Source organism: Lytechinus variegatus, chromosome 2 (genome assembly GCF_018143015.1).
Source record: "Lytechinus variegatus isolate NC3 chromosome 2, Lvar_3.0, whole genome shotgun sequence".
In the NCBI taxonomy this organism is placed as follows: domain Eukaryota; kingdom Metazoa; phylum Echinodermata; class Echinoidea; order Temnopleuroida; family Toxopneustidae; genus Lytechinus; species Lytechinus variegatus.
The window spans coordinates 19392141-19417380 of NC_054741.1; the positions used below are offsets into that span (position 1 = coordinate 19392141).

Below are 25240 nucleotides of genomic sequence, written 5' to 3' on the forward strand. Positions count from 1 at the left end.
GGGTATGTCAGGCCAGAAGAGTTGATGGGGGCTCGAGACAACTATTATTATCAAGTTAAGTTATATTTATTTGTGATCAGAGAAATGATTGAAAAGAAGTTTAAACATTAAATCTTCTTTAACTTAATTCACACAGCTTGTTTATTCATCCCTTATTTGGTGTCTCTAGTAGCAGTAAATAAATGATTTTTTAAAAGTCACTTCACGAGAAATAATGATGACCAGCACTTTCAGTCAAAGGTAAATAAAGATAAATAAAGCCAATAGGCTAATGAATCTTATTAGGAGAACATTTGTTTATCTTCACAAGGAGAACTTCTTGCTCCTATACAAAGCATTGATTAGACCTCATTTGGAGTATGCTCATGCAGTATGGAGTCCATACTTAAAGAAACATATTCAAGCAATAGAAAATGTACAAAGAAGGGCCACTAAGTTGGTACCTGAGGTTAAGAACCTCCCATATGAACAAAGATTGATTCAACTAAAACTTCCTACATTAGCTTATCGCCGTGCGCGAGGAGACATGATCGAAACATACAAGTTATTTCACAGGTATGACCAGGAAGTAGTGCCAGATTTGGGACAGGTGCAGGGGCCTACCAGGGGTCATGATAAAAAATTGTACATTCCGAGGTCAGTAACTGAGAAACGTAAGAATTCCTTTTACCGTAGAAAACCTTGGAATAGCCTAAGTAATGAATTAGTAAATGCATGCACCCAGTGTCCACAGCTTCGAGAATGGATTGGATAAGTATTGGAGATGTGAACCTGTGAAGTTCAAGTTTGATGCTGACCCACCAGGACATGACCCGGCCAACCTAAAAAGGAGACAGAATTTGGAACTGAATATAGAGTCTTAGACTGCGTTCAGAAGCATCCATAGGTAGGTATAGACAATAATCATGATAATAATAATACTAAGTACTAATAACAATATTAATAGCAATAATAATAAAAACAACAACAACAATAGTAAATAATAATAACAATAATAATAATAACAACAACAATAATAGCAGTGATAATAATAATAATACAAATAATAACAATTGTAATAATAATAATGATGATGACGATAATGACAATGACGACGACGATGATGATGATGATGATAATGACAATGATGATTATGATAGTAGTAGATGATATAGGGATGATATACCGTTCAATCAGTGGCGGAATTAAACTAGGAGAGAGGGCAAGGCGGCCATGATGAATTTTGATTTCCCACCAATCTTCGAATTGTGGAAGAACGGAACTGAAACGAGAGAGGGTGTTTCTAACTTTCTAAACATTAAGCACGAATTAGCGTTCCATAATATTTTGCGAGTGATCAATTGGGAAGTCAATCACGAGATATAGGAATATCGGACAATCTTCATAAATAACAGCGAAAATGTCTAGTAATCAGTCTGATTATGGCCCTCTTCCACAAGCGATTGGTAGAGCTCTCAGTGATAAAATGTATGAGAAAAGGAAGGGAGCAGCACTGGATATAGAAAAGTAAGTATTCTACCGTAGACCTGTAGCTGTACCTGTCAATTAGGAGTTCGCGAACGCTTCCCGTTCATGCCACCATGACACAGTCACCAGGTCGTTGCGCTCGGGTGTCGGCCCGAGCACGGCGGAGGGGGTGCGGCGGGGGGGGTGGGCGTAGCCTGGAGACGTCTTGGGAGTAAAATTATTTCTACTAATATACGTGTCGTAGGCTTACTCCCCATGACTCCTAGCACGGCAAGGCATTGGGCCACACGAAGGAGAGTTTTGGGAGAAAACAATGTTGCTCCAAAATACTTGATTTGTTTGTAAATGGAACATATCAATTCGTTTGTGGTCCTTTTCGTAGATTATGGAGCTGCGCGCATTTTTACATTACATGACATATGGTAAAATTCTCGACATCTCTTTACTCTTTCCTCTATTATTAGAATTTGAAAGGGGGAACCATATCCTCGTCCTAGGTCATGTATAGTCTTGAGGACGCAATGATGATGATTTTTTTTTAGATGTCATATATACTTCATCATTGACGTCTTGACACTCTCTCCATAGACTCTTCAGCGAACGACCAAAACAAAGATGGATTCCCCCAAAAATCCATCTTTTTAAACCGAAATCAAGAAAATTCATTTACTTTTATTAATTCTTACACCTTCCTACGCCTAATGCGTAGGAAGGTTTTAAATATTACTTTCAAAAATGTAAAAAAATGAAGATTTCTTACCTAACTGATGCCGCGTAGACCCTCGTTCCACATGTAAACAACGGAAATACAATAGCGTCGACCCTTGAACCGCTTATGTATGACGTACTTCCGGAAAGCAATGCCGGCTTAACGAACAATTTAGAGATAAAAATCTTATTTAACAAATATTAAAATTTATTTTGTGATCATAAATAATTTATATATATTAATATGAATTATTTATGATCACAAAATAAATTTTGATATTTGTTAAATAAGATTTTTTATCTCTAAATTGTTCGTTAAGCCGGCATTGCTTTCCGGAATACGTCATACATAAGCGGTTCAAGGGTCGACGCTATTGTATTTCCGTTGTTTACATGTGGAACGAGGGGTCTACGCGGCATCAGTTAGGTAAGAAATCTTCATTTTTTTACATTTTTGAAAGTAATATTTAAAACCTTCCTACGCATTAGGCGTAGGAAGGTGTAAGAATTAATAAAAGTAAATGAATTTTCTTGATTTCGGTTTAAAAAGATGGATTTTTTGGGGGAATCCATCTTTGTTTTGGTCGTTCGCTGAAGAGTCTATGGAGAGAGTGTCAAGACGTCAATGATGAAGTATATATGACATCTAAAAAAAAATCATCATCATTGCGTCCTCAAGACTAGGTCATGTAGGCATAAGAAGAAGAGAACATTTCCTTTCCATTCATATTAGGGTGACTGGAAAAAAAAATTATTTTTCTTATTTCAAGAAAATATCACATTTTCTTTGTGAATTTGAAGAGAAATGACCTTCAAACTTACAGAAAGGTAACATTTTTGAAAAAAATCCAATTATTGGCTGCAAAAAAGAAGAATGAAATTAGGTCAATTTTCAGCATTTCTCTGCCATAGACTGTGTAGTTAAGAAATGGACACACACAAATCCAAATTTTTAGCTTCCGAGAGCTGTTATAAATTTAGTATTAATGCCAAAAACTTGTCCATAAAGAGTCAAATAGGATTTTTTATGCTCTTTCTGATGGTATGATTTTTATGAAGATTTGGAAACCAGATCACAATGAAAAATTGCGACAAAGTGAAAAAATTGTGCAAAACAGAAATTTCATTTTCCCATAGAAAACGCATGGGGAAATGGCAATCTCAACACACACAAAAATAAGGGTTTGCAATTTATCTCTAAATCCTTATTTAGAATGATCATATAAACTTGTCCTTACTGTCAAAAGAAGCCCCTGAATTTTCTCTTTCCATACATGCCAAACACAAGTTAATCAATTCAGATCACATTTTTCTAGTAGCCTGAACTTTCCAAAAAATATGTGCCACATTTTCCCTTAAATCAGCCTGTTTTATGCTGACACTTTTCAGTGTGGCTTCAGACACCCTATTCATATAAATTCATGCCCTTACTTGAAAAAAAACCCTTCATCACTTTTAGGTTAAGCTATGCAATCCTATGAACTTTTTTTGTACTTATCACGCATAATATACATTGATTAGTCGCTCTGCGCACGATTGTCTTTTAGTATGCCTATCAAGTTTTTACTCTTTCCTCTCCTATTAAAAATTGAAAGGAGGTACAATATCCTCGTCCTAGATATAAGAAGAGAACATTTCCTTTTCATTCCCTGTAAAATCATGCCCTTTCTTGAAAAACAACTTAGAGATGAGTCGTCACTTTTAGGTTAAACTTTATCATGCAATTAAATTTTTTGTTCTTTATCATGCACAATATCCCATTAATCGGTCGCATTGTGCTCGATTGGATTTTGGTATACGATGTTCAACTTGGCAGCAGCGCGTTTTGTGTTAAATTTGGAAATCCTCGTTTCCAGACAGGGATATGTAACATGTAAGCTTTTCATACAAAATTTACATTGATTAAATAATATTTAGCTCCGTCAATTTTCATGTTAAATCATGCTTGTCTCATTTTTAGAAGCCAAACCCAGGGATGAATAATGTGTGCATACGTATGTGCATGCAGCGCATGAACGGTGTATACACCACCACACAGAATACGCCGAATACATCGATCTCTATGCAATAATCATGTACACACACAATGCGCGCAGTATAGTAAACAATGCGTCGCTAGGACAACTGAACCTGACCTCAGGAGTATATCGAGGGAAGGAGCACAAAATCAGAGAAAATTATTGCAACTTTCTGGTCAGAAAAAACATTTCCTTATATGTCTATATCCTAACATAAACGGAAGCTGCTCCGTTATCCTTATGTGGTACCATAGTCAATATCATAAACAAAATTACAGTGATTTATTCTATTATGTCACAATAAACCCAATAAGGGCAGTTTATGCACCCCCAAGGAGTAGTGTTTACGGCCCGGCCTGTCTCTACACACAGACCACACACTCTTAGCACAGTCAAGGTCAAGGCGGTATGCGTATCATTAAGTGCCAAATAAACTGAAATTGTGAGGAGGCTTTTCCTATGAAAGGAATTGATATGAAGAAGTTAATTTCCCCCCATTAGTCATTTATAATTTTTTTTTACACAAAAAATAATACAAATATTAAGAAAAATCATGTAAGAAGATGAGCAGATACATACCGATGATCTTGTTGCCATATTTCCTTCTTTGTTCGTAGCCTAGATAGTAGATATAAGACACGTATAAAGAGAGGGCGACGATATTAGCAGTGCCAATAAAAAAAAACTTCAATCAGCTGATGAATATCGTGAATTGTGAAATACTTGCATTAGCTCATAAGTATTTATTGGATAATGCAAGTATTTTACAATTCATGATTATCATCAGCCGATTGAAGGTTTTTTTTCTTTTTTTGTCACCTGACACTCGCGATGTGTGTGTGTGTTTGAGTTTTGTCAGACGTGTATCAATCAGAAATGATTATCTACGAAAGACATGACCAGGGCTCGAACCTCTGCATCAATTCCTAACTTTTTTCAAGGCGTCCTTTTGTTATAATTTTATAAGGCCAAGTTAGAAAAGAAAGTAGTTGATCGTCCAGGTTTTTCAAGAGCAGTGATGAGGGAGTTCCTTACTATTTGCTATCTTACTATTTTTTTTAAGGACAAGGAAACATTTTCTCGGCCCATTTTTTGACATTGATGATGAGGGAGGTCCTTACTATTTACTCTTTTTGTCTGTTATTTTTTAATCAAGTGATATTGTTTATTCAATTGATATTCATGTTTTTTTATTGATATCAATTGTTTAATGATGAATTATTGAATTCATTGTTAATTGTTCACGTAATGTTTATTATTTATTTGTAACTGTTAGATCTATTTACTTACAATTGTCCATCAAATTGAATAGCTCAAGCTCAAGGAAGGATGAACTTTATCAAATTTGAACAGAATTGGTACTTGCTGGAATCCTTTTCATAATTTTAATTTCTTGATAATAAATAACTCAATTGAATTTTTACTTTGTTTTTAAATATTCAATGCATTGCCACTGGATAGCTAACGTAATACAACTAAAACAATATTCATTTCACAAATTCACATGTCGCGCCAGCATAGTCAGTCACATCACTGCAGCACGCATGCACACCCAACATAGTCACTAGCACAGTCAATCACCGCAACACACCGAAGTACAGGCACTATGACTCACCGAAAACCCCCGCTGAAATACTAATTATGTCATTAAAATTTATTTATCTGCGCCGTATTTCCAAAGCATGCGACAGATTATCTCAGTCAGGAAGCGGGTCCCCGAAAATGCACTAAAAATGATGAAATCTGTGAATTTTTGAGTTTGCAAACTTTATTTTCTCACTAATTTATGATTGTATCTTCAAAATTACCAATAAAACACCAAATCCGAATTGTTTTCTTTATTGCAGTTATGGCGATATCGGACTTTGCAATTGTTTTAGGAAGTTGCGAGAGAGATCCCAGGGCACATGAGAGCAAATCGCTTGCCAATCTTGTGTATTTTTTCGCTTTTCAGCAGCCATAAAAATAAAAGTAGATATCAAGAACATTGATGCGGCAATCAAAAAGGGAAGCGAAGCCTAAATAGGTGAGAATTAGCTATGTACATGATATGCATGCACATGAGGTTTACATCAAAGTTAGATCAAAACCATCAGAGTGAACATGAGCATGCTTGGCAACATGCATGATACCTATTAACTTTAGGTAAACTTTATTTCCAAATCAATTCAAAGCAATCGATAAAAAAACATATAATCACAAATAAACAGAAATGTACAATAATAGGTTAAAAAAAACAGCAGAAAAACATAACAAACGTACAATTTAACACCAAAAAATGCAAAGTATTTCATTGATTGGAAAATGCTGTATATGAGAAAGCCAATGCATGGCTTGTATAAAATACACCAAGAGAAATGAATAACCAAAGAATCGGAAACAACTAGGAAATAAACATTAAATGACAGGAAATGACACAAATAAACAAACACAAAGGGGTAATGAGGAGTACTAGTACGAATTTAAAAGGTGAGTCTTATATTGCTTTTTAAACGAATTATTATGTTGGAGGTTGAATAAGGTTAAGTCTCAAGAGTTCCATAAAAAGGGGCCAGTGTGGCGAAGAGTTTGTTTACTTCTGTTAGTATTATATTTCCATCTATGAAATTTATGACGATATCTGGTATTGTAAGTATGAATTTCAGCATTAAAAATGAAAAATTATGAATGTGATCCATTATTTTTCATTTACTTTGTACTCTGTACACAATATAATTTGTAATTACTTGTTTTGAGATTTTGATGAATAAACACCGTTATGAAACTTGCTTGAACCAGAAGCTGCCTTCATTTTTAGAAAGACTTCTATAGTCAAAGAGTAACCAACAAGTGGAAGAAGCTGCCACAGTCTTTTCCATTAATGTTCCCTCACTCCTCAATTAAGATGGAAAAGAACTCTCAAACCTTGGTTTTTGTCTCACCTGCGAAGCAGAGTGAGACTATAGGCGCCGCTTTTCCGACGGCGGCGGCGGCGTCAACATCAAATCTTAACCTGAGGTTAAGTTTTTGAAATGACATCATAACTTAGAAAGTATATGGACCTAGTTCATGAAACTTGGCCATAAGGTTAATCAAGTATTACTGAACATCCTATTAAAGTTTCATGTCACATGACCAAGGTCAAAGGTCATTTAGGGTCAATGAACTTAGACCATGTTGGAGGAATCAACATTGAAATCTTAACCTGAGGTTAAGTTTTTGAAATGTCATCATAACTTAGAAAATATATGGACCTAGTTCATGAAACTTGGACATAAGGTTAATCAAGTATCACTGAACATCCTGCATGAGTTTCACGTCACATGACCAAGGTCAAAGGTCATTTAGGGTCAATGAACTTTGGCCGAATTGGGGATATCTGTTGAATTCCCATCATAACTTTGAAAGTTTATGGATCTGATTCATGAAACTTGGACATAATAGTAATCAAGCATCACTGAATATTTTGTGCAAGTTTCAGGTCTGATGATTAAGGTCAAAGGTCATTTAGGGTCAATGAACTTTGGCCAAATCGGGGGTATCTGTTGAATTACCATCATAACTTTGAAAGTTTATTAGTCTAGTTCATTAAACTTGGACATATAAGTAATCAAATATCACTGAACATCCTGTGCGCGTTTCAGGTCACATGACCAAGGTCAAAGGTCAATGAACTTTGGCCGAAGTGGGTGTATCAGTTGAATTACCATCAAAACTTTGAAAGTTTATGGATCTGATTCATGAAACTTGTACATAAGAGTAATCAAGTATCACTGAACATCCTGTTCGAGTTTCAGGTCACATGATCAAGGTCAAAGGTCATGTAAGGTCAATGAACTTTGGCCATGTTGGTGTTTTTTGTTGAATAACCATCATATCTCTGTAAGTTTATTGGTCTAGTTCATAAAAAGTGGACATAAGAGTAACCATGTATCACTGAACATCTTGTGCGAGTTAGAGTAGTATTCAAAGTCAGCACTGCTGCTATATTGAACCGCGTGATGCAGGTGAGACGGCCAGAGGCATTCCACTTGTTAAAACTTCCTTAACCCTGCCACGCCACTCTTCTTCACTGTGATAGTGAGGTGTGGCCTTCGGGGTTACTCTAACTATACTTACTGATTATCAGGAGATTGATCCCTCTCAATATTTTCATATTCTATCAGGCTTGTTCGTGATCTAGCAGCCAAGGGAGACAAAGACCAGATCTATAAGTTAATAGCTGTACTTGGCTCTGATTTTGCCCTTTCGCCAAACACAAGTCTCAAGAGAGGTGGGCTTATCGGTCTTGCTGCTACGGCCACTGGACTTGGAAAGGTACCAAAAAAGACTTTTTAATCACAGCATCATCATTTGCATTGCATTTTTGTTGATTCAAATATATACGATAGGATGCCACAGTCAATTGTGAATTATGGATCTTTATCAGGTGGGTGCGATCGTGTTATGCACCATGAAGTATCGCTCTACCCTGTAGAAAGAGATATGCACCAAAAGAAACCATTTTGTGTCTGTCTTTTATACTATGGTCACATTTGCTCTACGGCGGCCGTACGGCAAGTCGACAACAGCCGTTTCAACATTTTTTGTAGCAACTACATATAGGTGGTTTGAATTGAAATTAATAAAACGGCTGTTGTCGACTCGCCGTACGGCCGCCGTAGATCAAATGTGACCAAGGTATTAGGAGAGGGGGTAATATTTTCACTCCATGATGTGTGGGAAATTATCTACATGCAGAATGATTGAGTACCTTGCCAACTGTAGATCAAGGATACTTTTCAATAATGAGGACCATGTATTCGTATATAGTACTGATGTTCATTCACAACCATAGCTTACTATCCTTTGTACGTCCACATTGTTTCTTGTAATGTTTTATCATTGAACATTATTATGTTGCAATATTTCGTAGTCACTGTATTGGCAGAAATTTTGTCTGTCTAAAACTTTGTATGTTGGGGTGTTTTAATTGAGATTTACTGTTTGTATATTTGATCAACAAAGAATTCGATTTTATCCAATGTCACCCACTTTACTAAATGTATTTCATGAATTAGGTCTACTGCTTTGCAATTTATCTTCTATCCATCTATCATCAATTTTTGTAAGTGAATATATTTATTTTACATAATATGGCAGGAGTCTTCAGGCTATGTATCAGAGCTGATCAAACCAGTCCTGCCTTGTTTCAAAGACCCTGATAGCAGGACCCGGTACCTAGCGTGTGAAGCACTCTATAACATAGCCAAGGTCACCAGGAATGCCATCCTCAAGCACTTCAATGATGTATTCAATGTCCTCTTTGTGGTGAGTTCTACCATTGATCAGCCAATCAAAGGACACAATTTCAGTGGCTTTTAACTGTCATTGTTTTTTGTGAAAAGTGACCCTGATCTGAATCCCATTGAGTCGGTTTGAAGACAAATTAAGAGATGAATCAAGTTTTATTGGAGACTACTATCATCCTTCCTGGGGAAAATATACCAACCTGAAACAGACTGCTCTTTCAAAGAGTTGTGATTGATCCAACAGATTTCCTATCTGGAAAGCCAGGAACCCCAACATCTAATATGCAGATGTCTATTCAAAGTGTTTTTGAACTATAATGCTGGAAAAAATTACAAGGGGGCTCAGGGCAATTGAGCCTCCTACAGGTTTAAAAGAGCCCTGGAAATTCCCCCAATCATTGCAATGTTAAAGCCTATCCAAATTTAGGCAGTAGGCTTTGAAATGTAGCCCACGAAAAACAAACAATTGATTGCTTGCCTGCCATAATGTGTACTTCTGCAAGCAGTGTCTTGACAAATCAGTGTGAGACTCCTGATTATGAAAGGGATGCTGTGTATTTTTTCTTAATGAAGAAATGTGACATTGGTAGATTTTAATAGTAGAGATTGAACGGGGGGGGGGCTGTCGTTTCATAAAGCTGTCCGTAAGTTAAGAGTGACATTAAGAACGACTGGTGATCCTTTCTTGTTGTAAATGAAATTCATGTTGATTGATGATTATTTAGAGCGTAAGAAAGATTCACCAGTCGTTCTGAAAGTCGCTCTTAACTTTATACGAACAGCTTTATGAAACACCCACTGGATCAATCACAATTGTTTGTATGATGAGGCCCTAATTTTCAAGAAAGATACTTAGTGATCATTATTACATGGTTAGATGTAGTTGTGTATGTGACTTAGGCCTATTATATTCTTAAGGATCTTCATTTAAATGAGTATTAGTTTCATAATGTGTCCTTATCTTCTACAGCTTGCTGCAGATCCAGATATAAATGTCAAGAATGGTTCAGAGTTGTTGGATAGACTCTTGAAGGTAATTACTTGTTATTTCAGATTTATCTTACCAACACAAAGCATATTAGTTTCATTAATAGACAGTGCTCTTTGTTTGGGTTTTCTGTTGAACTTTTTTGTATCGTGATCTTGAGTGTTTTTAGTTAATGTGTCTTTGTAAATTCCAAATATAATCTTTATATAACCTGGGGGCCGTTTCATAAAGCTGTTCGTAAGTTAAGAGCGACTGGTGAACCTTTCTTACGCGGTAAACCATCGCCAATGAATATACCATTACCAAAAGAAAAGATCACCAGTCATTAAAGCTGCTCTTAACTTATGAACAGCTTTATGAAACGCCCACCTGATATTACTATTTGATGCTATTTAAATCATGTCTCAGATTATCTTAAACAGTTGCGTAATCTATCTTTTTTTAAGTGATCTATTCGAATAAGTTTTTCTAAACTAAATGCATTAGTTAAAAAAGTCAATGTTATTTTATTTTATTCAATTCTTCAGATTTGTGTAGTTTCTGTTCAGGTAAATGCAGTAATTATAAGCCCACTTGGTACTGATAATACCTGAACTTTTATCTCAATTTCAATTATTATATATTCACAATGCAACAAAAGAGAAAGAATTGATAAGGCAAACCTTTATGTAAATTCACTCATTTACTTGTTTATTTGTTTGTTAATCTCATTGAATTGTATTTGTTTATTCATTCACTTTTGTAAACTAAAATCGTCATTAAAATCTATGTATTTTTTTGTAGGACATTGTCACAGGTAGCCCAAATTTTGATCTGAATGCATTCATCAACTTATTACGAGAGAGGATCTACACACAGAATTCCTTTGTGGGCCAGTTTATTCTATCATGGGTATGTATAGTTTGTTCATATTTTCTACAAGATAAGTGTTTGATGATGTCAGAAAAGCATTACCCTTAGTTCTATACATATATTTTGGACTGCCCTGTGAAAAAAAAAACTTGGTTGATCCTTCTTGCCCAAGAAGATAATTGTTTACTGTGTTTTCACTACATATTTTATTCGATTACTGTTTTACACATAATTTATGCCTAATAGTTGTACTGTACCCTGATATTGTTGAGTTAGAAGATTCTTTGTTGCTCTTCGCTCCAGGGGCCCGTAACACAAAACTTAGAAATGATTGTAGAACATTTTTCTACAATTGATTGCATTGACTATAATGTACAATCAAATGCAAAAATCAAGCGTATGATTAATCCCTTACCTTTGTGTTTCGGGACCCAGAAGACATAATTATTTCCTTACGGTATTTTCCGTTAATTTTATTTGACTTGATGTTGTTTTCTTAGCTGCAGCTGCTTAAGCTGCAAACGCAAACGTTTGTTATTCTTTAATGGACAGAGGGATGGATGACTAGTTTAAGAAACAGAATATTTACTTGGGATGAAATGAAACATCTGGGAGAGAGGGAATGTATTAACCTCATATCTCCAGGAATCTTGTAGTCTTTGCATAAAAGTTTATAGATATTTGAGATCAACGATGGGTTGTTAGGACCTCGTATATGAACTGTAAAATAAATTAGCTCAGAAAAAGCTGTAGTGTAGAAATATGGCAATGGCGGCAGCCTCATATGTGAAAACAGTCTCTTAATTCCTGTTAAGAACACTTTCTAGACAAAAGAAGGATGCTGCTTATGTCAAAACTGTAAAATCAAGCATTTGCTCTGACTGCTTTCCTAAAGTAAAAAGGAATTTTGAGATACAAGGTTTTATCCCCCAGTGATGATATATAGTTACAGACATGCCAACCGTTCCCTTTTTAGCGTATTTGTTAATCTTTTTTGCTGTTAATAGGCCAATACTTTTTTGAGTATGATTTGTTACTTTTTTTACTTCCGATCATGGAGTATGTATCATACACAGTGCGACACTAGTGCCGGTCCGATGGTCCCAGACTGTCGAGCCAGTAACTTGTTGCATAAAAAGAACAAGTAAATTCTTGCCTGCGAGTACATGTTAAAAATTGCAAATTATTAAGTTTTCAAGCAGAGTAATTTCCCTTTTTTTTTCACCGATCTCACTACGACAGGCTGGCGATTGTTACGTTGAGACAAATTTTTGAAAATACTCTTTTTTTGTAAAAAAAAATAGTTTTTTTTCTTTCTAAGAATACTTTTTTTGTTGTTGTAGAAGGTTGACAGGTCTGTAGTTAAAATGATAGTAAGCTAGTTAAAATTAACAGAATTATCATGGTCTTCGGAAGACTTATATTGTACAGAAAGAAAAGACAGGAAGTATCTTGGAACCTAAATGAGTTTTGGTCCCTTTCTTGGAGTTTACTTGTGTTTATGCCACATATTTCCTGACCATGATTGTCTCATCTCTGATAATCCCGTTTAGGTGACTACACTGGACTCTGTACCAGACATCAACATGCTGGTTTACTTACCGGAGATACTCGATGGCCTCTTTCATATACTCAGTGATCAGAACAAGGAAGTCAGAAAAATGTAAAGTATTTATTCCTCATTTTCTGTTTAAGCACCTGGAAATTCTACATAAAAGAGCTTTATTATTTTTTATTTTCTTTGAAATTGAGTCTGAAACCAAGTCTGAAACCAAATTGTAATCAGATATTGGACAAGGGATTAGCTGATTAAGTTGATAGAATGCATTTAAAAAACCTTTATTTATAAAAACTAAATTTAGAAACCACATACAGCTCAAACAATAGACTTGATTTATATGTTGATATAACATTCACTTCAGTGAGTATGGAAGGTATTATGTCAACATTTTATCAGACTGTATTAGAAGCAAATAAACTGCAGGATCATTCTGTAGACCCATTAATACTATTTTTAGCTTTCATAATCTACATGATTCTATTGGAAATATTCATATTTTGCAATTTGATATTGGTTTTTAATAATTTTAATACCAAAATAAATGTACTGTTTTTTCATTGCTTCTTGAGAGATGAAAAAAAGTTTCAGGGATGTCACATTCTGTTTCAATAATTGTCCTACATTTTTTAATCAGTTCTTTGTGTAATCTGTGAATTTTAGGAATGACATTAATTTCCTTGACATTGCAATTCCTAGTTAAAGCTGAAATACTAAACATAATAGTTTGTCTTTTTATGGCAACCAGTAAAATTTATTACAAGTTGATATCTGGGGGTTTTTGCAGGACAGAAAATTTCATATAAATGTAGATATCCTTGATAACAGCTCACTGCACACTGAAACTTATATCCTCTTCCAGCTTAGAATGTAGCTTTCTTGGGATGAATTGGAATTTACAGTAATTGTATCAAATCATGTTATTAATCTGTTTGAATAGGTGTGAGTTTTGTCTCGATGAGTTTCTGAAAGGAATCCGCAAGAATCCGAGCAGTGCTGACTTTCCAAACATGGTGAACATTCTAACCACTCACACGACATCCCAAGGTTAGTTAAGGGCTCTGTAAACACCTTGGTGTAATGATTGACAGTAACCTTACACTTCAAGATCATATCAAGCATATTTACAGGTCTGCGTCATACAGTATTTTCAAAATTGGAAAGATTAGGAAATTACTTGTCCGACCCACAACTGCCAAACTAACACATGCATTCGTTTCCTGTCACCTACATTACTACAATTCAATATTTTCCAACCCGCCTCATACACGCCTTAGTCCAATTCAACGGGTTTCAAAACCCAGCTGCTAGATTAGTCTCTCTCAGTAGAAAATTCAAGCACATAACCCAAGTCTGCGTTCTCTTCATTGACTCTCCATACATCACCGTATCTCTTTCAGTATATCAGTATTGTGAAATATGCCAGGCATATTACAAAAGTGACATAAATATTGCAAATCTGAATTGATGGTATTAAAAAGCTTGTCTGAACACATAAGGAGCATTCTTATTTCATTGTTTGTAGGTTGGTGCTCTCCATAGACTTGTGAAAAATGGTCCTCCTTAAGTTTTTAATTTCTTTTTCCATTTTTGATGTTGCTTGCTTGCAGTTGAATTGATTCAGCTTACAGCAATGACATGGATTAGAGAATTCTTGAATTTAGCAGGAAGATCATTGCTCCATTTTATGTCAGCATTAATGAGTGCTGCACTACCTTGTCTGGCGTATGAAGAACAACATCGGAAGAATATCCTTTGTATAAATGAAAGTTTATGACTTTGTTATAACAGTGGGATGGGGCATTTCATGAGAAAAGTTTTCAAGTGAAATATTGCCAATTTTGGTTCTTGAATTTGTAAATGTACTTATGTTCATTTGAAATGGGATGTATTTGATTATGTGCACAATGTGCGCTTATTTTTTGTGTATAAGGACCTATGTGCTTTACGTGAATGCTTCTTGTGCCTTGATAATACATTGCAATGCTTTGAAAAAAGACATTTAACTGAAAGTTGTTAATATACTATGTCTTTCAAGTCATCCTTATTTGAAGGTTTATTTATGAATTTGTAATTTAAACAGGAACAAATTTCCTGTTTTTTTTCTTTCAATCTCAGATTCTGGAATACTTCATTATTTCTTAATCCAGTTTAAATGGAATAAAATGCTTAGATTTTGGTCTCCCCAGAGTGATATTATAAATAAAAGAACTTTCCTTGACCTTTGACATTCAAGTATCAAAGATGTTGCTACATCAGTCAATCAAAGTCTGATGAGACTGGTAACACAGAGTGATGACGAAGATACAAACCAACATGCAATAACAAGTACCCCCGAGAAATCTGATATGTAAGTAGCTAAATGTATTTCAATTCACCCGCTGGTTATCAAATATTTGAATATTGCACAAATTTTCACTTAGATTTGTATATGACCTGAGGATGTCGTCTAAGAAAACCATTTGCTATCATTTACAAAATGGATTGTATTTACTATTTCAGTTGTAACATATGCAACTTCATCTATACTTTATTGTTGCAAGAAGCAGATTAACAATCATTTCCAAATTTGTAATTGATTGCAAGATTTTATGATTGATTTGTAACCCCAAATTGACTCTAAATTCAGTGGATTCACAATACGGTGCCCCCCTCTATCGGTTGCAGCGAACAGGCCAAATTTCTAACAAGAGGTCGACATCGTGAGCAGACGCAGGCAGCAAGCGCACTGTGCTAGTGCTTCAAAAATGAAATCCATATGCCAAGAATTCACCAAAAGCGGTCTAAATTTCGCAAAGAAATATGCGGGCAAATTTCTCTCCTACCTACTGGACCCAAGTAAACGGCATATCCGGTCGAGCTGCATTGGCCAGCGCTGAGTAATTGCTTGCATACATTCACTTAAAGCTTGTGTATAGTTTTGGTAAATCCACCAAAATGCACTTATCACTATTCCAATTCATTGCTAGCTAATATGAATGGATATGTCCTATAACAGTTATGATGTGGAGGATATGAAATGAAAATGTGTTTTACAGGATAAATTTTGCGATTTTACATGGAAATTTAACTTGATCGGGTCACCCGATCAAATTAAAATATCTGTGTGTTTTTGTCTTTCAATTAAATCCTATTTCAAATCATGGAATGGGCTGAAACTTTCAAGATATGTTCTTTTTCTGTAACTTTTGGATATCTTATCACTAAATTTGTAAGATAAGTGCTTGAATGCCCATTTTTTAAATTTAAAACAAGCATCGCCGAGAGAGGGCGCTATATATCCAAGATTTGAATATTTGAAATTTTCTCAGAGAAGTGCAGTTGGAAAAATATCTAATGGTCTCTACACTTCAGTAAGACTGTCATATTAGATGATATTCGATTATCAATCACATTATTGACCCTTTACCAAAGCTATACACAGGCTTTAAGTACTAGCACGCCCATTAGATGTTGACTGTTTCCCATGATGCATTGCAAATTTTGGCCTGTCTGCTTCAACCGATAGATGGCACACCGTATTGTGAATCCATTAAATGGATTGCAAATGTCATGAAATGCCCCCTCAGTGTCCAATTTTCTACAATGGCCATGTGTTTGGTCTCCCTTGCACAAGAAATGACTCTTAATGAAACTGTCTAAAATGGACACCAATAGTGGCCATATTCCTCCCCCCCCCCATCTTGATTGACCTCGTTAATTGTGTTTGGGATCTATGGCACTACTCGCTCTCTTGTTCAAGCGTACAATAGATGTAACTTGTATGACTGTCAAGTGTTGGCGTGCTACAGCTGATTCCTGTGAATATCAAGTGACCTGCATTCATCCAATCAGCTGTCAAGGATCTATGTATTTGTTGTATGAACTCATTTATATTTTTTTTAATGACATATTTTGTGCAGAACCAGTATTACTCTTCCAGTGAAGCTCCAGCTTGCCCCGATAGTCCAGGTCTTGACCCGGTACTTAGGACACAAGTCAATGCAGACGAGGATAGCTGTATTACAATGGATCTATCATCTACATATCAAGACACCAAAGAAGGTCAGCTTTCAAATTTACTTAAACATTTTTTTTAATTAAAAAAAGATGAAATGCTTCATAATGAAATAAGTTGGTATACATAGACATAAACATGTATTAACAGGCAGAAGTCATTAAGTAAAATTTGTCATTTGGTATTTCGTATATGCACAGTAAATTTTGACTATTAAATTTCTATCCTTTTACTTAGGAGATAAAGCAGTTGGCTCACTTCTACATATAATTTGACATTCTACCTGAATCATTTATTCAAAATTATTGTGAAGTGACTTTACAATAATAGATGTTTTAATGCACTTGCCAACTTTTTATTAATTAAAGTGAAAGGTGAACAATTCCATTTTTTTTTTGTTAGGCCTACTGCTAAGATCACCACTCCATGACATGGATTACAGCACTTTATCATACAACTCTGAAAACTAGACTAGTGCCTTGTAACTCAAAACTTTAAATAAAAAAAATAAAGTGCAATCAATTGCTACAGTTTGTGTAATGGGAAGTAATAAAATTGTGAAAGGGGCCAGAAAAAGTTTATTCCAATCACCATATTTGATGGTTTCTTGGAAAAGCCTTTCCCTATCAATGCTTATCGTATTCCAAAAAGACACTACGAAAGCACACCTGCCATACATGGATACCATCCTTATAATATCCTAGTAATTCATATTTTCCTTTTGAACAGATATTTTATCATGTTGAGCAACTCTTCCCAGTTCTCCTGAAGACTCTATCAGATCCATCTGATGAGGTTGGTAAAATGGAATTGAAAATTTGATTTGTAGTGTGAAATGATTATTTGTCATCCAAAGAAAAAAGACCCATGGCCCCGTCTTATAAAGAGTTGCGATTGATCCAATCAATTGCAACTATGGACAGCCAGCAACGTCAACATGTATTATGCATGTTTGTTCAAAATATTTTCTAGCTATGATGCATATTCATGCATTAATTGTTTCTTAAAATTTCACTGTGCTTCTCTTTGCTTACAAACGACATTGTGCAAATTTCCTGTAGAAAAAATTATTGACACTGATGGATTTCTATAGATACGATTAATTAGATCAATAGTAACTCTTTGCAAGACGGGCCCCTGGTGTCATTTTACCACTGGAAGACTGAAAAAAACAGAATATTTTTTTAAATTCTGTAAGGTGCAAGGTAGTCACTGAATATATATTTTCATTGGTTTTACATGTGCTTCATAGGGCACCATGATTTAAATATTTGGCTGTGCAAACTTTTTGCAAACTTCCTGATTCAATGTTGAGTATAAATGTTGATAGAACAAATGGTTTGTATCTATTTCTTCTCATTGGACTTAAAATCAGACATCATATTCCAAACCAAATTTTCCTTTAGTATTGCAGTTTTCAGCAATTTTTTTTTATACAGTGCTGATTAATTTTCTTCATAAAAGTAATGAATTTCTATATTTTTTGTGAAATAATTAGCATTGCAATAAATTCTGTTATTTGTTTCTGTAGGTTGTTCTCCGTGACCTTGAGGTACTTGCGGAGATAGTCTCTTCTTCGGCCGGTCCAGAATTTATTGCCGACCAGCAAGCAGCCAATCAGATCGCTCAGTCAGCATCCAACACATCTTTTAAGGCAGTATCAGGTACCAACAAGTACTTCAAAGACTTCATGGTGAAGCTCCTCAACCTCTTCTCCACTGATCCACAACTTCTTGAGGATAGAGGCTCTTTTATTATCAGGTAGGTACACGGTTTTGAGAGTGGTCATATTTGGGGATTTTTTTGAGATTTTATTTGGAGTGGTAGTAGACCGAGTGGTAAATCAGATACACTTCAACAATTTAGGTTCAGAAGTGGAAGAGTTGGTGCTTGATATTTAAATATTTCGTTGGCTGGAATGAAAATGGCTCATGTATCAATGTTCGATTAAAAGATTTCAAATGTAAGTAACTTTTAGTTGAGCAAATTTTGTTCATAAATGTTTGAAAATTCATATCTAGAATAACATTCTGATCATGTGATCATGTATACAAAACTCCTTGGCTCATCTGTGTTGGGGAGCTGTGGCCGTGAATGACTACAGTGTTGCGATGATAGTGACAGTTTGTGTTTGACCATTTATATTATTTTACTAGAAAGTTGCCTGAAAACATCATGAGTGGAATTTAAGATGATCAGTGGCAATAGATTTCTTCAGAAAAGTGTGACAATAGGATACTATTTCTAATAATTGTATGCTTATTTTCTTTTTGCTATGACCGAATCATGCCTTAGACTTCACCTGGTATAAAATATTTATACTAGTACGGCATGGAATCAATGACTCATTGGAATGGTTGATGGTATTGCTTGAGTTCTTTCTTACCATGGCAGGCAGCTTTGTCTATTATTGAATGCTGAACACATCTACCAAGCCCTGTCTAAGATTCTCTTGGATTCGCCTGACATGAAGTTTGCTACTACAATGGTCCAGACCCTGAACACCATCCTCCTGACATCCACAGAGTTGTTTGAACTCCGCAGTAAACTCAAGGATCTTAGAACAGAGGTGATATTTGCATGGCTTTCCTCTTTCTCTTGTAATTTGTATCATGGGCATTGTCCTATCATGAAGGCAACCTTCAGTTCTGTGGCCTGTAACACAAATGTTAGCAATGGAATGTATAGTTGTTTTGTACACTCGATTGTACATGATAGATATTGTAATCAAGCGTAAAGAATCAATCCTATGATCCAAAAGAAGAATAATACTGTGATTAAGCACTAATCTTTGTGTTACAGGCCCAGGTTTTTTTTTTCATAATTAATAATTGCTTTGTTTCAAAGAAATTATGCTTGACTAATGTGAATTTTTTAGTTAATGATTTGATAAGAATTTCACTCTCCTGAATAGAGTAAGAAGTATTTGGGACCACACAATTATTTATCATGAAGTTTTCCCTGAATATTCCAGTTAGTTCCTGTTATATATTTTTGGGGCCTTTTAGTGCATTCGCTGAGGAGAATTCCACTCTAAGGAAAGATGAAGCCAAAAAAAAATTTTTTTTCTTATGTTATTTAGAGAATATTTAAGTACAAAAATGTCTATTACAAAGGATTCCTCTACTGAGTACTCATAATATGCGTAATCTATTGCCCCCCCCCCCAAAAAAAAAAAATCCCAGCTGAACTTGAGCATTTGTGTGTTGTCCAATGATTGCATTTCTGTGTTCAGTGTGACTCACAGCAAAATATACAGTCAAGTCTGAATAATTGGCTAAGTGGGAGCAGTTGTTCAGATCAGAAATTGCGAAGCATGCTTTATTTATTTCTGCATGTACCCCCGGTAAGTCAAATTTTGCCTCAAAACAAACATCTGTGATTCCAAGAGATTGGTTTTAGGCAAAAGTCTGATAGTATGCACAAGTTTTTTAAGTTCTTATGATTAATACTTCAAAATCACTTTAGAACAAATTTTCCACAATTCATTGCTACAAGTGGAACTTATGATTATCTGATGATAGATATTGATATCTATCAGATTATTTTTTTTCTACTTGCTTGATGTTTTTCCAGAAGCTCAAAATTTTGTTTCAAGGTCAGATTTCCTGAAACAAACTTGATATTTCCATCTGAAAGCTGTAACCATTTTATTGGTGTACTTCAATTAGTAAACTATCACCTTGGAAAAGCACCCACTATGAGCATAGAATATATGCATTTTTGAAAATTTAATGTTCTTTTCACTGTCTTTGCTCTCTTTCAGGCTAGTTGCAGTTTATTCTGCTGTCTTTACAAGTCTTGGTGCCATAGTCCCGTTGCTACTGTCTCACTGTGTCTTCTCACTCAAAACTACAAACATTCCTGTGATCTTATATACCAGTTGTATCCTTATGACAATCAATATTTTCATTATCGATAATACAGTAATCAATATCATGTTTTATCTCAAATTGTTCTTCTGATATTGTGTTATGCTTATAGCTTTTCTCTTAGCAACACATTTTGAGGGGGCAACCTTCACAAAATATGGCTGACAACGTTCTAATGAGCCGTGGTGTAGTGGTTCTGACTCTCGCCTTGTAAACAGAGGGTCGTGTGTTCGAATCCCACCGTGGTCTAGCGTCCTTTGGCAAGGCGTTAATCCACACTTTGCCACTCTCGACCCAGGTGCTAAATGGGTACCCGGTAGGATGCGAAAGATATTGTATGTTTGATTTTGCCAGCGCCATAATGAGGCTGCGATGAATGCAAGGAATGCTCCCCAGGGAGTGGAAATTGTGCACTTTTCGTGCGGGATTGAAATGAATCCAATGACCGGGGTAATAATATGCTGTAACGCGCTTTGGGCCATTCTGGGAAAAGCGCTTTATAAAAATTGGCTATTATTATTATTATTATTACATTTCCCTCCCTGATAAGAGATAAGGCAGTAATGGATGTTTTATTGGGGTTTTCCCCCTTGTATACCAGACTATACAAACTTTTTTTATAGGGTGATACCATAAACTATGTTTGTCTTACCCCTTTTAACTAGAATCTTTTTTAAATGATTTGTTTGTGTTTTGGTTTATATGATAGGATGCAATTCCCTCATATTATCATGGCTTGAGCAGTCCTTTATTAAAGGGGGAGGGAACTGTATGTGGTCTCTCATTGACTGTGTGTTATAAATACTTAGTCTTAAAATATACCTTTTCAGATATCTACTTATACCATACAGAGAATATATTGACCTATAATTGTGCTTGTATAGAGAAACTAAAATGTTTTGAGAGGAAAAGTAATTGTTTTGCTACTTGGTAACATAATTTTTGCGGTATAAATGTATTGAGTAGTTCATTCAGTAGTTAATTCAAGTGGGTCTATATTGCTAGACTACACCAGCATTATGGGCAAATATGCCCAGGATGAGTAGTTGAGGACTGGAGATGGCACTATTAGATCGTTTCTGCTTTAAAGTGAAATAAGAATGGAGAAAAATGGGGATGGTTGTACAAAATGATTTGATTATTTCAACCCTAGAATATTACCCATATTTACATTGAATTTCTTTGCCCATTTTCATGATGTAGAACTCCATGTATTGTACAATAAACAGCTAATGAAACTTGCGGCTGTGGTGACGTAAGATTATTCTGTTGTGTTTATATTCCTGAACTATTTTCTGCTACAGTGGAGACTTGGAAGTCACTGTAGATTTTCTCACGGAGATTGACAAGTTAGTCCAGCTTATTGAGTCACCTATATTCACTTGTAAGTATAGTTTTCTAAGAAGGTATATCCATATATTGTTTCATTTTTGTATATTATACTTTTTGGTTAGCCCTACATTGTAAATTTTTTTTTAATTTGAAATGAAAAAGAATAAATGCAATCAATCAATCAGTATATATACAGTGGTGCTTAAAAGTTAGTGAACCCCTCCCAGAAAATGAACACATTTAAAAGTGTTCAAGTCCTTCCGTATTTTAGATATTTAATTGTGAAATCAGGTGATCAAATATTACATTCAATAAAGTTTGTTTCTCTGGGCTAACCGAACACTGTAGTGCTGTTGTCTACATTCAACACTTAGCATGAAAAAGATGATGAAAGAGTCCATTTTTTGCAGGGGCTCATTAAGTCACGAACTATTGGCAGAACTTTACACATTCATGTTGAAAAATCACTTGAAACCTGAATATCTATAAGGATTTATGACTCCCTCTACTTATATTGACTTGTACATTGTTTCAGTGTGTAATATATTCCCGATGTTCCCGATGGGGGGGGGGTAGGACATCTGTACTTTTTTCCCTTCATGTCCTCATTTTTAATATGTCAATATTTGTATCGCCATGATGGCACTCGGGGTCTGCCTCGTCAAGACCTTTCGGTCTTTTGCAGTCTCCCAAATTTCATTTTGTATTCATGTATGTTTAATTGCTTTCTTATCAATTATGTATTTTTCTGATATTGTATCTTGTGTTTTTTATTGAATGGAATTTGAATAAATTGAATTGAATTGAATATATTTACTAGTTGGTAATACTGCAAATTCCCTGACAAGATTATCTGAGCAGTTTTATGTGTTCTGAAGGTATTTCCTAGATGTTGATAAACTGTCTGAATATTATAGCTTACTAATGTCTTAAATGTAATGGATAATACCTCATGTAAAAAAAAAATTCATTAGCAAACGGGTCCCATCTAGCCAAATGACCTTTGACCTTTCACAGATCTTCGACTTCAGCTATTAGATGCAGAGCACAACCCCTTTCTTCTGAAGAGCCTGTATGGTTTGCTGATGCTGCTACCACAGAGTACTGCCTTCAACACCCTTCATCATAGGCTCACATGTGTACCTAATCTTCAGTACTTGTCCGGTACAGGGGGAACATCTAAGAAATTATTCCTACCGGGGAATAAGGTTTCCGTTGACTCAAGGTTAGCAGAGCTTTTTTTTCTAATGAAAGGAAAAGATATATATGATAGTAAAGTTGCAAGCTACCAATGCTATGAATTCTAAAATAATTTCTTATTTGAGTTAATAAAAAGTGCAAGTTTTCTAACAAATGAATAGCAAAATTTTGATTTTACACTTGCATTAAGTCCCCCTGGGGAAGTCAGTGTAAAAACTTAAAAAAATTACCAAGTTAATCAATAAACCAAAATGATTTTTTGATGTAAATCAAACTCTGAGAAGTTATACTTTCTGTGAAAGTTGATTTTTTTTATCATATCCGTGTAGTTTTAAAAGGGTCATATTTAATTTGACTTTGTTTTCTGCCATGTAAATCAAATTAAGTCACTCATATTTAATCAATCTAAGTAGATTCAACCGAGAGACAAAGATATTCAGAATTTAAAATACCAAGTCATGACATTGGGATGTGGATGTTTCATTCTTCTTTTTTGTTTGTTTCCATCCTACAGTAAGGGCGACTCATCTTACAAGAAAAATATCAACTGGAGTCAGATGCTGGAGCATTTTCATCAGATCCAGCAGGACCACAGTAAAGCTAAGAGATCCAGACACCTACCCATGGAGACTCTGTCATCTGGACGAACCTGAGATCATGATCTTAGGGATGCCGGCTGTTGTGCATTCGGCTGGATTTGTCTTCCTGCACACAGGAGAGAATATGGCAGTTTGGGGATGCATTCTGTCATTGCCAAGGTTTTGAGACATCCTTCATGGTTTTGGTTAGAAGTTGTTGTCAATTTTATTATTTGCTGATGAGCCATTGCCTAAGGTGACAGCTTAGTTATGGTAGTCATTGTAGATCATTAACTATGAAGGATAAGAAATGACAACTATGCAGATGCCAAAGACTATTGCTAGTGAACTTGAAGTGACACATCCTTCACGGATTCTTGTCAAAAGCTTCAATGGTTCATTTCCTGAAAATCTATTGTCAATTAGCCAGTGCCAAAGACAACAAGATTCATTTTGAATGATTAAGTAGATTATTGTGAATGAATGAACATAGTATGAACATACCTACATGTATGGCAGGAATGAACTGGTGCTTGCTAGGATCACCAATTTCTTTGTTAAAAAATGCCTGGTTTTCCATGAAATAGCTACTATGAAATGAACTGTAAATGATGTTGAATTCACCGAGGTGTGATTGTCAAGTCACAAGGTAATCCTGGAAGTGAGAGAAAACTTGGGCCAGGGTCACTCTCGCCCTGCAACGTGACTGGTCAATCACATCTCTGGAAAGCCAGCAATGCCAATATCTGTCCAAATTGTTGTCTACATATGATATATACTGGTACATGCATTATTGTCTTGATAAATCAGCGTGTCCACCTTTGTTTCATAGGGAGTTTGCGTACATTTCTTAACTGAAGAATTCTGACATTGATGGATTTCCATAGTTCAGGGTCCCGTAACACAAAGGTTAACGATTGATCACTAATGGGCAATTCCATAAAATATGTACATCCGACCCCCTCTATGTGGGACCTTCATGAAATTTTCTGTCTCTGATTTCACATTCTTTTAACAGTCTGTAATGTTCTCAAACGATCATGATTTGGTCAGTTTATGAAGTGAAGTAAGACTTGAGAAAAATGGGGGTCGGACGTACAAAAAGATTTTATTTTATGGAATTGCCCTAATTTAAAAGAACAAATCTGATTGGTTCCTGGTCAGTCTACTGAGCAAAATGTGGTTCCTGGTCAGTCTACTGAGCAAAATGCTCATGCCATGATGATCTTGATAGGTCATTTCATGTAGCAATTAATCGCTTACCTTTGTGTTACGGCGCCCGGATTTCTTTGTAAGATGGGGGCCTGTATAGGCTCCATTAATAAATCTTGTGACTAAATAGTTTTATTGAGATGGAGGATTGGTGTGTTTTTATGTAATTGAATTTCAAATTGAAGCTG

At 35.4% G+C, this 25240-nt stretch overlaps 1 protein-coding gene across 1 annotated transcript; it reads left to right on the forward strand.

Moving 5' to 3' along the window:
• Window positions 1-1338: 1338 nt before the first annotated feature.
• LOC121407508 (protein VAC14 homolog) lies at window positions 1339-24779 on the forward strand. The gene is made up of 17 exons (XM_041598633.1): window positions 1339-1506; window positions 8339-8489; window positions 9315-9482; window positions 10434-10496; window positions 11235-11342; window positions 12857-12966; window positions 13802-13908; window positions 14472-14609; window positions 15097-15211; window positions 16764-16905; window positions 17588-17653; window positions 18390-18619; window positions 19253-19427; window positions 20625-20743; window positions 22035-22114; window positions 23080-23287; window positions 23777-24779. The coding sequence occupies exons 1-17, from the start codon at window positions 1400-1402 to the stop codon at window positions 23913-23915; spliced, it is 2226 nt and encodes a 741-aa protein (XP_041454567.1). The 5' UTR covers window positions 1339-1399; the 3' UTR covers window positions 23916-24779.
• The last annotated feature ends 461 nt before the right edge of the window (window positions 24780-25240 follow it).

What these genes read in the sequence shown, in the direction of transcription:
- LOC121407508 (XM_041598633.1), top strand. Translation starts at nt 1,400, where the DNA reads ATGTCTAGTAATCAGTCTGATTATGGCCCTCTTCCACAAGCGATTGGT. An exon ending in AACAAGGAAGTCAGAAAAAT is followed by an intron (nt 12,967 to 13,801) that starts GTAAAGTATTTA and finishes CTGTTTGAATAG; the next exon opens with GTGTGAGTTTTGTCTCGATG. An exon ending in AGAGGCTCTTTTATTATCAG is followed by an intron (nt 18,620 to 19,252) that starts GTAGGTACACGG and finishes TTACCATGGCAG; the next exon opens with GCAGCTTTGTCTATTATTGA.